This window comes from Meleagris gallopavo, chromosome 2 (genome assembly GCF_000146605.3).
Source record: "Meleagris gallopavo isolate NT-WF06-2002-E0010 breed Aviagen turkey brand Nicholas breeding stock chromosome 2, Turkey_5.1, whole genome shotgun sequence".
NCBI lineage: Eukaryota > Metazoa > Chordata > Aves > Galliformes > Phasianidae > Meleagris > Meleagris gallopavo.
This window is the reverse complement of record NC_015012.2, coordinates 24,131,594-24,147,752: the sequence shown is the minus strand read 5'-3', so window position 1 is coordinate 24,147,752 and position 16,159 is coordinate 24,131,594. Positions and strand designations below refer to the sequence as shown.

At 35.4% G+C, this 16,159-nt stretch overlaps 1 protein-coding gene across 10 annotated transcripts in view; it reads left to right on the top strand.

Annotated features, from left to right (window-relative positions):
* Window positions 1–16,159, top strand: part of THADA (THADA armadillo repeat containing) — a 210,189-nt gene that overhangs the window by 77,758 nt on the left and 116,272 nt on the right. For 6 of the 10 annotated variants that reach the window (XR_004158825.1, XR_002111796.2, XM_019612707.2 and 3 more), the window contains exons 21-24: window positions 47–205; window positions 1,392–1,549; window positions 6,393–6,502; window positions 13,785–13,917. Coding sequence is in view for 7 of the 10 variants with exons in the window: in XM_019612707.2 (XP_019468252.1) it covers window positions 47–205; window positions 1,392–1,549; window positions 6,393–6,502; window positions 13,785–13,917 (560 nt within the window). In the remaining 3 variants the exon portion in view is untranslated. Of the gene's footprint in view, window positions 1–46; window positions 206–1,391; window positions 1,550–3,827; window positions 4,024–4,728; window positions 4,895–6,392; window positions 6,503–6,977; window positions 7,047–13,784; window positions 13,918–16,159 lie in introns of those variants that run through there. The other 4 variants (XM_019612710.2, XR_002111797.2, XM_019612712.2 and 1 more) reach the window with 4 other exon arrangements.

The following is a 16,159-nucleotide window of genomic DNA, read 5'->3' as shown; positions in this document are numbered from 1 at the left end:
AAAAAAAAAAAGGAAAGCAGCTTAAGTATTCTTATCTAATGTGTAGAAACCGCGGATCGCCTGCAGATGATTCTGAATGAGATACAGCCGCAGGACACAAACGATTATTTTATGCAAGCGAAGGTGCTGAAAGAACACTGCAAAATAGAGTCTGAAAAGCTGGCTGACCACAAGCCAATGGAAAATATTTGCACAGAAATGAGAGGTAAATCAAACACTGTATTAATAATTAAATCAAGTTAGTCTTTATAGGGCAGACATTTTACTTGGGTGATCAAAGTTGGAAGTTAATTTCTCCATATAATATTTCACTTCTTCAGTAAACTTGTCAGAAGCTAGTTATTCATGGGCATGGTTTTAAAGACTAATTCACTATGTTTCTGGGAGATTGTGGTTAATCTCTCTTAGAGTACATGTGAAAATGAGTTGTTTTGATATTGGCCTGGATTCTATTGCCCAAACTTCACTGGCCAGGTGATCTTTAACACCTCTTCTGTCAAGAAACGCTTTAACACATTGCTTGTTGAAAGGTGTTAGTGTGATGTTGCTCTCCAGTGTACACAAGGCTAGTGGGAATATATTCATGCGGTAAAACTTGTTGCATGGGATTACATAAGCAGAAGCTTCTGTTTGAAGGCTTCCAGGGATAAAATGTTAGATAATATTTGCCTGTTTTAGTGCATAGCAGCTGTGCAATTTTTCTATCTCTTTACATCTCAGTTTCAAACTTTAGCGTATTTATTGTATGCCTGCATATATTTACAAATTATCTTTACATTTGAAATGTAATGATTTAGGTGAGGTTTCTAAGTTTTAGAAACAAAAAGTTGGATTTTGTTTCCTCACATACTTTCCTGCGTATAAAACAGTTTTTTGGTTGGCCGTATGTTTTGTTTCATGAAAATGTTTGTAAATTACATGAGACTCACATAATGTCCGCTAGATGACGCTGTTGCATTAAAATGTGAATTGGTCTGGGAGCATGGGGGCATCTGAAGCTTTAAAAAAAAAAAAAGGGGGGGGGAACCCACAAATAACATCTAGTGACGGATTGCTGATTGATATAGGAGTTCATTGGAGCCTAGCTACAAAGCTGTTAATGTTTGTATAATTCGATATGTAGTGCAATGCTGATGTTGACAAAAAGACCTTTAAAAATAGTAGTAAAATATGCTGCTCTCATATCCAAACAGAGTTCAGTATGGTAAAAAAGTACCAAGAATTGAATTGGGATCAACAGAATTAAGTTATCTTTTGTACTACCTGGTTTTGAATTGTTTTGTAGTGAATTATATTTTGTAAGAAGATCAAGCTAAATTAATTCTAAATTACGAGTCTGTGCCAGAGAACTTGGAGTCAAACTACTATATTTCTGGATTTTTGTTTTTAAGGTAAAGAAAGTCAGATATGTGATGTCACAGCTCAAATGGTACTCGTGTGTTGCTGGAGAAGCATGAAGGAAGTATCTCTGCTGTTAGGGACGCTGTGTAAACTTTTGCCTGCACAGGCTGCATCTGAACCTTCAAATGGGTTGATTACTGTAGAACAGGTAGGGAAATACTTCTCATTAAAAAAAATCTTCATATTCTGAGTGGGGAAAAACAGACAATTTTAATGAATGTTTTCCTTTCAAATAAAGTTATATTAAACATGAAAAAGTATTTTTATTGCTGTGCATGTGGTTAGTATTGTATCAAAAATACACTGTTATGCAGGAGGCATAAATGCTTAAAGTAGTTACAAGTAAATGGAGTTATACATAGCAGACAAACTGAAGAAGTACTCATTCTTATTGTTAGGTTATTTATAGGATGCATATTCTTTTCATAAAAACTGATTTATATTTATACATATGCATATATATGAATTGTATGTTAGAATTATTAAAAATCTGATGACCTGCCTTTGTTTTTAAACAGTTTTTTTTTTATTTCACTTTGAACTATAGATGTTGGCATTTTCATAAAGCTCATTAACTGGACGTCGTAGTAAAAAATTCTGAAAGAGAAATATGCCGACCAGTCGTAGCCTTATGGTACATAGCATGTTTGAATTGTGGACAACTTAATGTGACTCTTTTTCCTCCAATGTTTTTGATTTTAGAGATCAGAAATGTTAATATGCCATCTGGATCTCTTGTGGAACGTTGAATGCAGTATTTGCAAGAAATTAGATTACCACAGGCATTTATTTGGGAAATATTTTGTCTTTATTAAATTTCTGCTTTTAATTGATGGCCTTTTCATTTCCTTATGATTTTTGACAAGACCAGTCTACGTGGAAGATTGAAATATGCGACATACTACTTTCCTACTTTTTTCCTTTCTGGTAGAAAGTGAATAGTTTTTCATTAGGTGTTGTGAGTTTCTGTCTTAAAATGAATAACAGTGTAATTGCAGGTCTTATTTTTCATGTTTTAGTTGTAGTGCCATGGAAATAGTGTTAGTATCTTTATTCTTGCATTGTCTCTGGCCTACTTGTTTCCTGGCTAGTTTACAGCTTTACTTGTATTGCTGTATAGGTCTGGAAAGTGGATAAGAGCAGATAATGTTTCTACTACTGTGTTCTTTACTCTGCTTCAAGTCAAACAGGAATTGGCAATTTAGCATGAGTTGGCTCTTACTGTAGTATTTCCATTTTTATTTAGAAAGCAGACATTAGCAGAAACATATCTTCTTTTGATATAGATGCCTCATTAGATTCTCTGTGCTCTTGACATCTTCCTGAAAAACAATACTTATGTTCTAATCTGAAGAACATTATTTGATAGGAAATCAAATTATTTATATATATATATATATAGTTTGAATTTTTTCTCGGGTTGGTATGTAAAACAAGCATTATAGGGAAAGTTATAGCCATTTTCACTGCACTTTTTGTAAGTAACCTTACTTTATTGTACAAAAAGAATATCTCATCATAAATTACTAGAAACGTCAGTACTAGAATTTCTGTGGCTTTAAACTTCCATGTTTTCAGTGTTTAGAAATAATAGAATTAGATTTTGGTATCTTATGCAGATACACCCTTCTTTTGCAGTTGTCCATCTTTTTCTTTGTTCTGTAAATGCCTAGGGATTTAAGAATATGGAGCTGTGAAAGTCAAGAGAAGCTTTGGATCTATGTGCCTTGAATTGGAGCTAAGTGTAAATGTTGAGTAAAATCTGTTGCAAAGCCTCCCTTCTTAGCATTGCACCTTTCTCCTTGTTTAGGTTAGTAACTGTGTGAAGTTATACCTTATATAGTCAGTGTTACTTTTGCAATTTATTCACCCTAAATATTGTAGTAAGTGCTGAATTTGCATGTTTTTTTTTTTTTTTGTTTTGAGCAAGCAAATGTCTTTCAATCCACATTAAGAAATGTTGCAAAAGAACTGTGCTTCTTGGAAGATAACGGTGCCAGCCAACTAGTTGTGGCTTTATTTCTTCATTACTCTTTACTAGCAGTTAAATGTTGTCTCTTGTGGCGTGTACCCATGTAGGAAAAGTTGATAGACAGTCAGCACTTGTTTGTTACTTACTTTTCCTTTCTGAAGTTGGGACAATATTACATTTGCACCTTCCTTATCTTTTGAGTTCCAGATAAGGTTTGCATGGTATTTGAATGTCACAGTGTGTGCTGAATCTTCAGAACATCATCTTCTGCTTTCTGTGGAGATGCATTTAGAAAGGAGTTGCAAAATTCTGAATATAAATTGGCAGTTATTAATGTCTAGCCTGTGTTGTGATGACTGCTTTGCCTCTTAAAAATGGACAGAGGAGTTGCCTTGTATGATGGTATCCCTCCATTCAAATACTTGCTCTATCTTTCATTCTCCATCTGACCCAGAAAATCTGAGATGCCAGATCCAAAGCTGTGCCTCGTAGGATGATCATGCTAATGGCCTTTCGTAGAAGTGTTGTTCCAGTAGAAGCCAAGTGATCAAAATGATACCTAACAAAGACTCTGGCCCATGACCATTTGAGACAGTGCTCCAAACCTGGTATTTTAAGTTTTCCTCAAACTCCTATTTATCTTAGGTGTAAGGTTTTAATATGATCTTGGGAGATAAGCTTACCAAAACCACGTGCCAAAGTGAACAGAAACAGACAGCAGAAATTAAGACTTGGTGCTGTCCCAGTGCCAGGGGTTCTGCTTGTGTTATCCCTGACAGACTGGGTCTTGTGCTGGAATCTTCAAGTCTGTGGAAGACTTTCCATAATGACAAACCTCTGTGTTCTTCCGTATTTGTGCTACTGCAAGTGGGACTCCAGTTGCTGCTTTGGTGTTTGTACTAATCAGGATCAGATTTGTTTGTTTTTTAGACAAAGCAAAAGTCGTCTTCTTCCTGGTTCTTAATGTAAAGTGTCTCATGTAGAATTCAGTACCCCAGCCATCTTCTAATATTTTGGAAAAGTTCTCTCTAGAGTATAGGATAGGATAGTATAGGACTTGGTGGCATCTAATCACCAGGAAAAGAAGATGCAAATATACTATTTTTTTAAAGCACTTTCAGGATCTTTTCTACTGAATATGTCCTGAATATGGAGACTTTTGATCTCAATAGCAAGTTTGGCCCTGTAAATTGTCAGTTCTTTTGTTAGTTAGACTAACCTGTTGTACTCTTGATATTTAACCAAGGTAATCTAATGTGTTTAAGATATTTGTTTTCCACTGCATATTTGAGTATTTTATCTTGGAGTGTACTTTCCTGTGTAAAGAAAGTAGGTGGAGTCACTTTTTCTTACAGTTGCTGTGACTCTTCGTGATGATGTAGAGAAAAACAATTCCTTGATTTATTCTCCATCTGACATTGAAGAGCTGGTTTTATGATGCAAGGAAGCTGAACGCTATTCAATCCTGAAGGAGTCAGAATGCCATGCTCATGAACCCTCTGTTTGGAATGCATAGTTAGCATGGATCCTGAGGCAAGTTCCTCTGTCATTTTCTGAAAAAAAGTCATGGCTGTTCTTTTTCTTCAAACTCCATCATATGAATGAAAGTGAATATATACCAGAGTTCAGTTCGATGTAATCCTCTGGTCATTGAGGCTGTTGCAAAATGCTCAGAAACATAAATAGTAAGTTGAAAGTTATGTGACAAAAAGTATTCCATACTATACCAAAAATAATTAAGAGTGGTGGTGGAGCAGGAAAGTGGTTTGATTTGCATGTGTATGGTTTTCTTGGTTTGGTTTTGTTTATACAGCTGGAGAGTTGGTCTGTCTGTGGGTCAGTTGCTTCTGAAAAAAAGGCTCTTATTCTTAATCTGAGGCGAGAGAGTTGAAACCCTGCAGATATTTCCAATTATTGTTTATCTTAGGCTGGATTTAGCTGCAGGAAGTAGTATGTTTGAGTCTATTTTTTTTTTTAAACTATTGTACTTTCACTGTTTGGATAAAATGAATTAATGGTTGGAAAACTGTAGCTACATACGGCATTAGCTCCTCTGACATCTTAATTACTTGTCAGATTGTTAAAGTGTTTTAGCTTAAAGCTGATAAAATTCTTATTCTATAGGAAACTTGAAATGATTTAATGCTTGTTGTTTTATAAAAGTTTTGAAGAACTTCTTTCTGAAGAGCTCAAAAAAAATTTCTGAAGAAAATCTTGCATAGTAAAATGAAATATGTTATTGTTTTAAACACGTGATATTGGAAGTTTGCATTAAATCTTGAAAGTTAATGGTTTTCATTATTCGGCAATAAAGAAGCATCTCAATTTGTGTACAAATAGATTGCATGACACTGTAGGCTTCCAAACAGCATCAGAATCTTGGTCATCTTGGTAGGGCGGTAGAAAGTAATGGTCAGTGAAAGTTCAATTGTGGCATTTTGTTTTTCAAATTTTCAAATGTAGCTCTCGTTATTCCATATATACCATGTCTTTTTTTTTTTTGCTTTGAAATTGTTTCTAGTAGTCACAGACATTCTTGCAGAATTGAGGCATAGATTCAGAATAGCTCACTAAGATAGATTTGTTTTCCTTTGGTACAATTCTTTAGAAATTTGAATATTTTTTTTTCTTGATAAATTTTTGTAAATATTTGTTTCTGCTGCTATGATGTAGTAGATATTTTCTTTGGAATTTAAGGCTAAGAGTGATGGCCGTCAAAGATTCTGAATTTGTTTCCTCTGAAAATCAGGATTGTCCTTTTCTGAAAATCTGAATGTGCTCAAGCAGCTAATTTTATGTCCTTTATTTTTTTGGTGATCTTCTAAGAACATGATACTGTACCTTTTAACCTGAAGAACTGAATGTACTAATTATTTGTCTTCAAGTACTTTTTACTTTTGCCAGTGCTCTGTTCAACCAGGGGGAGAACTTCTCCTATTCACTGCAGTATCTTGCATATGTAAGTGAACTGTCTATTTATAATTCCAAGTAACTTTGTTATTGTTTTTTTTTTTTTAAGGTCAAAAATATTGGAGACTACTTTAAACATCATCTGATGCAGTCAAGGCACAGGGGTGCCTTTGAACTGGCATATGCTGGCTTTGTGCAACTTACAGAAACACTTTCAAGGTAAAATATGTGCAACTTATTAGGTTGTTAATATAATAATTTTACCAAACCATGTTTCAACCCTGAAGCTGACTGTTCAAGAAGATCATCGGTGTCATGTGGATTTTGTTTGAGTTTGGTCTTCAGTTACATGGCATTTACAGACAATATTACTTAGGGTTAGGAATAGTGATTCAGCATTGGATGAAGATACAGACTATTTTGTGTCTTTTTTTTTTTTTTTTAATTTCTGGAGTGTTAGTTTACAGAATGACTCTGAAAAGCTCTTGGGGGAAGCAGAGGTATAGAATTCCTTTCCTTTCTCCTCCTTCCCAAGTCCTTAATGAAAATAAATGCCAGACATTTTGTTTTCAGCCAAGATGCTTTCCTGGAAACTTTTATTACTTGTCATTGGATGAGTTATGCATTCTGACATTTGGAAGTCTATCTGGCAGTGCATCACAAGATGTGATATGCAATCTCTTTTTTTTTTTAGTTCCCCCTGTAACTTTATACTTTCCTAGAAGAACAAAATGAGCAAAGCTGACCAGACATCTAGGCAAAGGTGCTGAAACTTCCATTATATATTACCTGTTTTTCTTCTGTTAGAATACATGTAAGCATTAGTAACATTTCTTTGTGATATATAGTATTTACATCCATTTGTTAAGACGACAAATCAAAATATCTCATGACTTTGTGATTTTGTTTTTTAATGTAGTTTTTGAAATGACTGATTAAATTTTCCAATTTGAAGTACATGTATTTTAACATCAAACCCAGATAAAGTATCTGATATTTCCCTTTTGCACCAAGTTCCCTTTTGCAATTAGAGCCATGGCTCCTTTTATATACTTGTTTTTTTTTTCTTTGAAGTTGGGGAAAAAAGAGAAGATAGTAGTGAGGTGTGTGTGTTCTGTGTTCTTTTTATTTTTTTGTGTTATTTCAAAGTTAAATATAAGTCTGTGGATGGGAACAATGACACCTACCAGAACAGCTATCTGGCCAGCTTCACTCTGTGTCTAAGACAGTTTCCAGAACAGAAATGAGCAGTTGGACTCTGGTCTGGACTAGTTGGTGGAGTGGTTGCTTAGCTAGTAGTGCTGTTACAGAAAAAGAAGTATTTGATATCATTGCCTTGTGATATCCTTGTTTGCTATTTTCAGTTAACTTTGCTGCAGGTTTAGTTATTTTCCATTCTCAGTGCTGTGTGTATTGAGAGAGCAGCTTTTGCAGTGAGTGAGGAAAAAACTTGCCACGATAGTGACAGGAAAAATGGACAACAGTTAAGGTATTCCCATTTATCTAGTTATTTTTCTAGAGAAATGACTGTATTGTCACATCAACTAGTGAATCTATTTTGAATAGAGTACAGAAGAGATGTTTTATAGTTTTCATATTCTGACTCTACTGCAAAGTGTTCTGCTGTTTGGTGTGTATTTCTGGCTGCTGTTTAAAGATACAGTAGCATATTGTTCACTATTTTATTCAGTCTGAATCTGATGATTGAGGGGGGAACAAAAAAGCAACCTCCCCATCTCAGCAGCAAAATGATTTCCTTCTTTTCAGTGTTTTTCTGTCAGACTTCAGGCATAATTTAAGACTTCTGTATTGTTAGCTAAGCTTGGTTTGTGAAACGTTTTTTGTTTTGTTTTTTTTCCCTGAGACAGAGATGCTCAGGTAAGAAAATATTAAGAAATTAAGAAAATATTAAGAAATTAAGAAACTCGTCTTAACATACGCGGTAACAAACTGGAACGTGTTCTGCCAAAAACTGTTTCTTTTTGTGTTTGTTTTTTTTTTTCATGTCAGGCAGCATTTTTTTTGAATGTTTATTAAATGAATATAACGTTCCAAATAAAGTATGCTGTTAACAACCTGGAATGCATAGAAAGAACTGCTGAGTACTGAAAGATGTTATCAATAGATGTGTTGTTTTAAAAATTGTATGTTTATGTTTTACGATCTAGTTTTGTTTCAAAGGATTTATTCTTTCAGTTGAACTGAAGAGAGGCTGGACATTAGAGTCATACCAAAAAATCCGCCAAAAACCAATCAAACAATCAAGTCTTAAGGAAGCTTAAGAGAACTCTGCTTCTCTGTCAGTTATTAAGGCAGTATACATAGAATCATAGAATTACTCAGATTGGAGAAGACCTTAAAGATCGAGTCCAACCACAACCTAATACAGTACCCTAAATCTAACAACCCTCCACTAAATCATGTCCGTGAGCACCACATCCAAATGCTTTTTAAACAGATTCGGGGATGGTGACTCAACCACCTCCCAGTGTGTCATCAAAAAAAAAAAAACCAACTTATGATTTCAACTATTTTCCTCTTCTGAATTTTTTGATGATGCGTGCTACTTAGCATTATGAAAGTTATAGTCATTTATTTGAAATAGAGCACGTATTCCTTTGAAAAAATCCAGCTTGCAAGAAGGAGACAGAAGCTCTTTGGTAATGTATTTGTTTTAATAAAATATATACTTGGCAGGAAGTACTGGTCTCAAGGCTAATCTTTGTGTTTAAAATAAAGAGGACTGATTTCGGAATAGCTAGTAATTTACACAGAGGATTTGGGCTGAAGCTTCTTCTCTGAAGTGATGAGTAAGTTGAGTCCTGCAGAGAATGCAGTTGTGTTGTAGGTCTGCTGTGCGTCCTGGAGTCTTTCCATTTATCCATTTGAGTCTGAGACTGTTCTGCAGGTAAATATGAACTGACCTTTCTACATAGCTGATAGATAGTCTTGAAGTGTAGGTACCAGAATCTGTTGCATCCACACATACTGGAGGAGGAAACCTTTTTGTAGGACAGCCTGGAGTCACATAAACAGCTTAAACACGATACTTTGCTTAATGGAGTTGAAGAGTTATAGAAACCTCCTTGACACTCTGTAATTATTCTTTCACTAAGACCCAGTGAAAAATGTAGCACAAATAGTGGTAAATCTCTCTCCTGTACTTTTAGGAAAGACTGCAGATAAAAATGGTTCTTTATTTCAGTTGCCAAATGTTTGCTTAGAACTATGTTCTAGAATATTTCCATCTTTACCTCTATAGTCCCTGAAAACTAAAAGTACAGTCTTGAGGCAGGGCAGTGGTATTCAGACCTAAGTCTGAAAAATCTTCCCTCCACAGAGATTTCTTATGAACCTGATGAAATATCATGTGATATTTCATCAAATAAAAAGAAGTCAAATTTGAGCAATGAATTTGACATTCATTTGGATATAAATTGTTGAATCTGTTCAAAATGTCAGCTACCTTTCTTCCTCTTCTCTTTTCATAATCCTTCTATTGATGGGATGCTCCCTCTGTTTTGCCTGCTTGATATTGTCTGCGACTGCACCTTTTCAAAGACTATACAAAGTAAGCATCATTCATGTTGGTGAAATGAGCAGTCCTTTTTTGAGAGTATTTTCCTGTCATTGACCCTGAGAAATTATCAGTGCTTATTTGGTGCAGTAAACTGGTAGGTAGGGAAACTATCCTGGAAGACTTTTGACATATACTTTAAACTAGAGTCTCTCAGAACCCACATGAATGCCCCAACTACTTCTTTACTATAAATGGTGTTTGTCTGTTTCGTGTTTATTTTAATCGGTGAACTTTTTCTGAGAGCTCAAGTAGAATGTAAAGATTTTGTGGAAATCTCAAAATTGTAGTGCTACATAGTTACGGCTATAATGCTTTGCCTCACTGAGGTTGCAAAATGGACAGGGGAAGGTATGGGAAGAGATATATCATACAATGCAATGTGCTTATAGAGGATCATTTTTAAAGAAATGGAGCTTAAACTGAACTGAGTGATCAAAGTTCTTGTGTCTTATGCAACAAGTGAAGAGTGTTAAATAAAGCATTGTAGCAGACAATACAGAAGAAGAATCTTGCTTTGATTTTTACAAATGTTTAAACTAGTATCGGTGGGAATTTTTCTCTGCATCCAGTCAGTTGCTGATCTTTGATGCTCCTGGTACGTGGAGTAGATTCCAAATTATCTGCTTTAAGCTCAGATTCTGATTTGTTTAGTTGCTATGAAGTGACTGTGACCCTTTACCTTCCCACTCCCTCGAGGCTGCTGGGAAAGCTTCTTGAAAAAATTAGAAGTAATTCATGGACTTTTAGTGAGATGAACTAAAATTGTTTCTAACTTATTAGCAGAAGTGTAAATAGAGATGTGAAGGAAATAGTCTAAAATATCTGAGATTTTTGAGGTCATCCAAGTTTCTGTTAGTGGCATTAGTGTTATAGCTTATCTGATAAAGCTGTTGTTTCTCTATCAGTTTGAAAATTTTATTTCATTTAGAGCAGGTGCTACGAAAAGGAGGATGCAAGTGGGAGGACTTCATTGTTTCAGAGGAGCTGTTTTTAAAAGCAGACTTGCTCTAGGATAGATTACATAGTTGTGTTTCTGAAGCTTAGATTCTTGTCTATTTATCTGAGAAATATTATGGAGACTGGCTTTATGTATGGAAAAACAGGTCTATTAAGAGAGAAAAATGGTGAAAGAAAACTCCCTTTTCCCCAGACAAGGATAGTTTACAGTGATTGGAAACTCTGAATTCTGGTTATACCCTTGTAGAAAATGCTAGTCCTTATGTGAAGTTTATGCCACAAACCACCAGCATCCAGGAAAGCCAAATCCAAGGTTGACCCTTTTTTTTTTTTTTTTAACTACACCATTAATTTTGGATAGGAGAAAATGGAGAGAGGGGTTTAGCTTTAACTTTGAATTGCCAGGCTTTTGTCCCATTGAAACTGACCACAGAAACTGTTCTGGGCACATATGAAATTGTTATAACCAAAAGAAAGACAGTCTGAATTTTGTGGAAAAATACTTTACTGCAGTACATCTTAAGTAATTTACATATCAAGTTACAGTGTAATATTTTAATTAGCAATATCACTTGCTTGATCTGGTCAAAAGGAAAAAAAAATAATTATTCTCAAAAATGACACTTGAGCTTGTGACTACCATTTTTATGTTGTAAAGCTTCACTATTGTTCAAATTTCAGGCCACCTGCTTCTTGAGTCAATATTCTTCTTGCCAGACCGTGAGGAGATAGCTGCCAAATTCAAGGGAGTAGTCTCCTCCATTGCAAAGTCAATAGTCTCCAATGTTTTTACCTTTAAAATAATAACACTTTTGCATTAAAATAAAAAAATATGTATTTTTAATTTGGGCTTTTGTGGGTTACTGAACAAGGTAGGATTACTTGTGGTGAGATCAAAGCAATACAGTTGAAGGGAGTCTGAAGTTTATTGGATTTCAGTGTGCATTTTTCCTTTTATGCTACAACTGAAAGGGGAAAAGCTCCTCAGTTTACTTAACTGTAAAATATTCGGTATACTACATAGTGACTTTTAAATATTTCCATTATGCTTTATTCTTCTGCAGCACAGCAGATGTGAATATGTATCATGGGATGTTTGTTTGAATACTAAGATAACATACTGAAGAGAGATTAGTGCTCTTCTTTGCATGACTAAACTAACCTTCAAACTCTGCTTAACTAGGGAGGTAGGACCAGCCACAGTGGTTGGAAGCAGTAGGTTTTGTGGGGAGTGATGACTTGAATGAAGAGAACTGTAAACTACAGACTAGCTGTAGAGATCTGTGGAGAAGCTTACTAGAAGTTTTGTTTGGTCTTAATCCTAGAACTGCATCCTGTTTGTATATCCAAAAGCTGGGGAAAGAGCATGAGCTTATAGTAGCCAGGGGAAGCTAATTGTAAGCAGTAAAGTAAAAGAAAAATGATCGTTAGTTGTACGGATGACGGCATTCGTTTGATTGCTTCTGTCACAGGCTTGGGAAAGCAAGAAACCATTTTATGCTTTTGTACTGTGTGACATAACCCGTGTCGAGCCATGTTTCTTTTGCTTTCAGGACTAATATTTCATATGCTGGCAAATGTTTTAAAGAGATGCTGTCATTAGAAAATGGAGAGAAGGCCTGTCAGCAGTGTAAGAAATGTGTGATGAAAATCTTAAGGAAATTACCAAACAACAAAAAATCTGCTATGGCTTCTGCTGAGCTATCTGGCATTGTCTGTGACCTGTTTTCAGCATTATTAGTTTTGTGTTTATTTTGTAAAAGAGGGGAAGGAAAGTTTCACTGCAGATGAAAACATCACTTATTGTCCTGTATCAAGTTTTTAGCCTACCTAAATTTTTGTGTTGAAGGAAGAAAGGTGTAATAAGATGCAGGTAAAGGAGGAGGTAGAAGATTGGAAGATCTAGATTTTACACTAAACTTTGTTTTTTTCATTAGTACCTGCTGCATTTTAAGCTTTACTTTCCATTTTTTAACACTTATAAAACTTGATTGTGACCTTACCATAAGTTCGTGCCGCTTGATTGCGAGTTCAATTACTGAGTATATTTTTAGGCAAGTCCTACATGGTTGAAATAATTGCGGTTGTATTGCCCTCAGTGATTAATTGTTATTATCTGTTCTGAATCATGTGACAGTGTAGCGTGATAATTTTTTAGTAAGTGTCCTATTAATTTATGTAACTATGAATGATCCTTTTGGAACATTGACGTAAGATTAATGAGCTCGTCTTTCATGCTGAATGTATTACATGTCATTAAATTGGGCAGAACCAGGAACTGAGATAGACTTGAGTTTTCCTTGTCCTTGGAAGTCCTCTGCTTTCAGGCAGTGTGCGGTTTTGTAACTGCAGAAGAGAAGTATTTCATGACAGGAATGTAATTCAGGTGCTTTACAAAATGTTTGTCTGACTTAGTATTTTAAACAGAACAGTATGTCTTGTTTTCTACTCCTTTTACGGCTCGGAAGGTTGCAAGGATATTTGTGTAATACATACTTACTGTGAGGGGTTTGTCTTATTTGTGTGGTTGTAAAAGCAATTGTATGTATTAGTTAGTGTAAGGGCCACAAATGAGAGAGTAAAGGTACAAAATATTGAAGTTTCTCTTCTTACATTCTATCTGATGTGTACATGTCATTTTCTTCTCCAGAATAAGATAATAGTTCTTGGTAGAAGAGGAAAGTTGGAAAGCTGAATGACTGAGTCCTTGAAATACCTGGCTGAGTTCAGTGAAATATTTTTTTCCTAGTTTTACTTAACAAGAATGGTTAATATAATTTGTACTAACATTGGAAAAACGCAGAATTCCATGTTATATTTGTCTCATTTCTTAAAAATTCTGAGTGTATGCTTGAAAATGTTCAAATATGTTAGGAACTATGCCTTAAGGTTGCTAATTGCATTCTTTCACTCTACCCTAGTTTCTTATTTGTTTGTTTTATGTGTTTTATTTGTTTCATGTAGATGCAACAGTGAGAGTCTGCACAAGATGCCGGAGCAGTGGCTTAGCTGTGTTTTAGAAGAAATCAAATCTTGTGATCCTTCATCTACGTTATGTGCAACCAGACGTAGTGCAGGAATTCCATTTTACATACAGGTATCGAGTAATATTATTATACCTGACTTCGTTTCATATTACTTTAAAGGTCCTTTCCAGTAATGCTTTTTTTCTGCAGGCTTTGTTAGCCTTTACACAACCAAGAAGCCAAATGTAATTAAACCATGTTTGATGCTATTTAGCTTTGCAATTCTGTGTACTCTTGAGACAGCACAGATTTTTGGCTTGATGTTGATTCGGATAGCATTTCCAAAGACTGTGCTGTTGGCTCAGTGTAGCCACTGTAATACTCCCTGTAAATTCATAAATTAATTCTCAGATTAAGTAAAGCTTTGTTACCACGTAGGTTTGTCCTTTCATAGGCAGTGGAAAGGTGATAAAATAAGAATAAACAATCACAGAATTGAAAAATGGTGGCCTGGAAAGTACTAAAGGAAACTAGGAAAGTCCTCTCAACTGTGATGAGTAATGTCAATCAGCACCAGTTGGTGTGATGCTGAAGTCTCAACCCTTAACTGTTTCCATTCCCTTATTTCCTTAATCAGACGTGACTGTTGTCCTCTAAACTAACCTTCATGATTTTACTTTACTTAAACAGTTTTCTAAGATAGAGGTCCAAGATAACTGTGTGATTTGTAACTTGCTCCGTTCTCCAGAGCATGGTCTCAGGCTTGTTCCAAGAATGTGAGGAACTGTTGGGAGCAAGCTGTCATTGCCAGAGTAATCCATCTTGCTTGTTTTCCACTCTGAGTTCACCCTGAGAATGTTGAGGCAGCCTGCTTCTGTCTGACCTCTCCTGTCAGTCACAGCCTACTCATGGCTTTGCTAGTTGTGCGCGCATTGCATAGATGAGGTCTGAAGTAGGGCATTGGTTTTAGAGATGTTGCCTTCTAAAGTTCAACAGTGAAAGATCTTTCCCTTTTATATCTGTAAGTTGTCTGCAGAATAAATTTGGTGACCTCACGTCTGCTGGTTTCCTCATTTCACACCATGGAGTTTTAATCCAGTGGGCAGTAGAAGCTGAGAGAATACGTGAATGAAAAACATGTTTGAATCAATTTTTCATGCAAAAAATAATGCTGTGTGTAATGTAAGGACTAGGTGGATGCAACAGCGTCCCGCTGCAGAAAACACTTGCCTAGTCTGCAGTTGGCCTACATTGCCAAGCCCATATGGCAGAGCTTATTCTGCGCTGTAGTTATTTGGATAAACAGATCAGATGCTTCTGCTCTGACAGCTCTAGAAAAGTACAAAGTTAATTTAGTCAATTAATGAGAAGGTTTGAAATTAACATTAGGATTAATCTGAAAAAAAATCTATTTCTGAACAAAAACTTTATTGTAAAGAAAGCTGGTGATGTTCTTTGATAGTTCTGAATGTTCCTGTAGTACTCAGTAAAAGGAATTAAGCCTTAAATAAACTGTTGCGTTTAGGTAATAAAAATATAATAATGCATATTCTGACAGTACTGTAATAAGGTTATTTTATTAATGCATAAAATCAAGATTCTGTGGTCTCTTTGCCATCTGCTTCCTGTGACATTTATTCTTGTTTTGGTAGAACACATCTGTTTTAATAACATGTAATTTTTAAGGTTATGAACATTTTAAATAACCTATTTAAAATAGAAACATGACTGCCTTAATAGCACAAAGGTGCAGCTCCAATTAGGGGGTGAGGAAATGGTGGGGAAAAATGCTAGTTACAGCTTAACCTCAGTATCCTCAGGTTATGGAATCTTGGTGCTCAGTTCATTCTTGTCTGCTTTACATTTTATGAGTACTATTTTTTTTTCCTTGCCTTTCTGTTTCTTCCATTATTAAAGATACTGATAAAACGACAGTGACAACTTCTGGGTGTATGCCTCACCTCTGTACTTCGTTTGGCTTGAAGTTGTTCCATTTGGTTCTTTTTATGCAATGTAATGCACTGTTAAATACCTTGTTTGAATTGATGGTGAACAGACTCTAGGCCCCAGAACACAAACGGATAATCGTTTTTGTTAGAAATAAGTGACTTACGGTTATCCATTTGTGCTAAGTCAGACAAATTCAACACAAGCTGCTAGGATGGAGAGAGAGACTGTTTTAATCCCAGTCCTGAACTGGAAGGCTAAATTAGAGTATATTCTTCTCTGCTGGATGTGTTGACTCCCACTTAACTGCTGCTATTTGGAGATGGTTGCATCTACTTTCTCCGTTTTAAAATGTGCTTTTTTTATCCCTTGGCCTGGCCATTTCTCCATGATTATGTATGTTATTAAACTATAAAATTTTTCAAA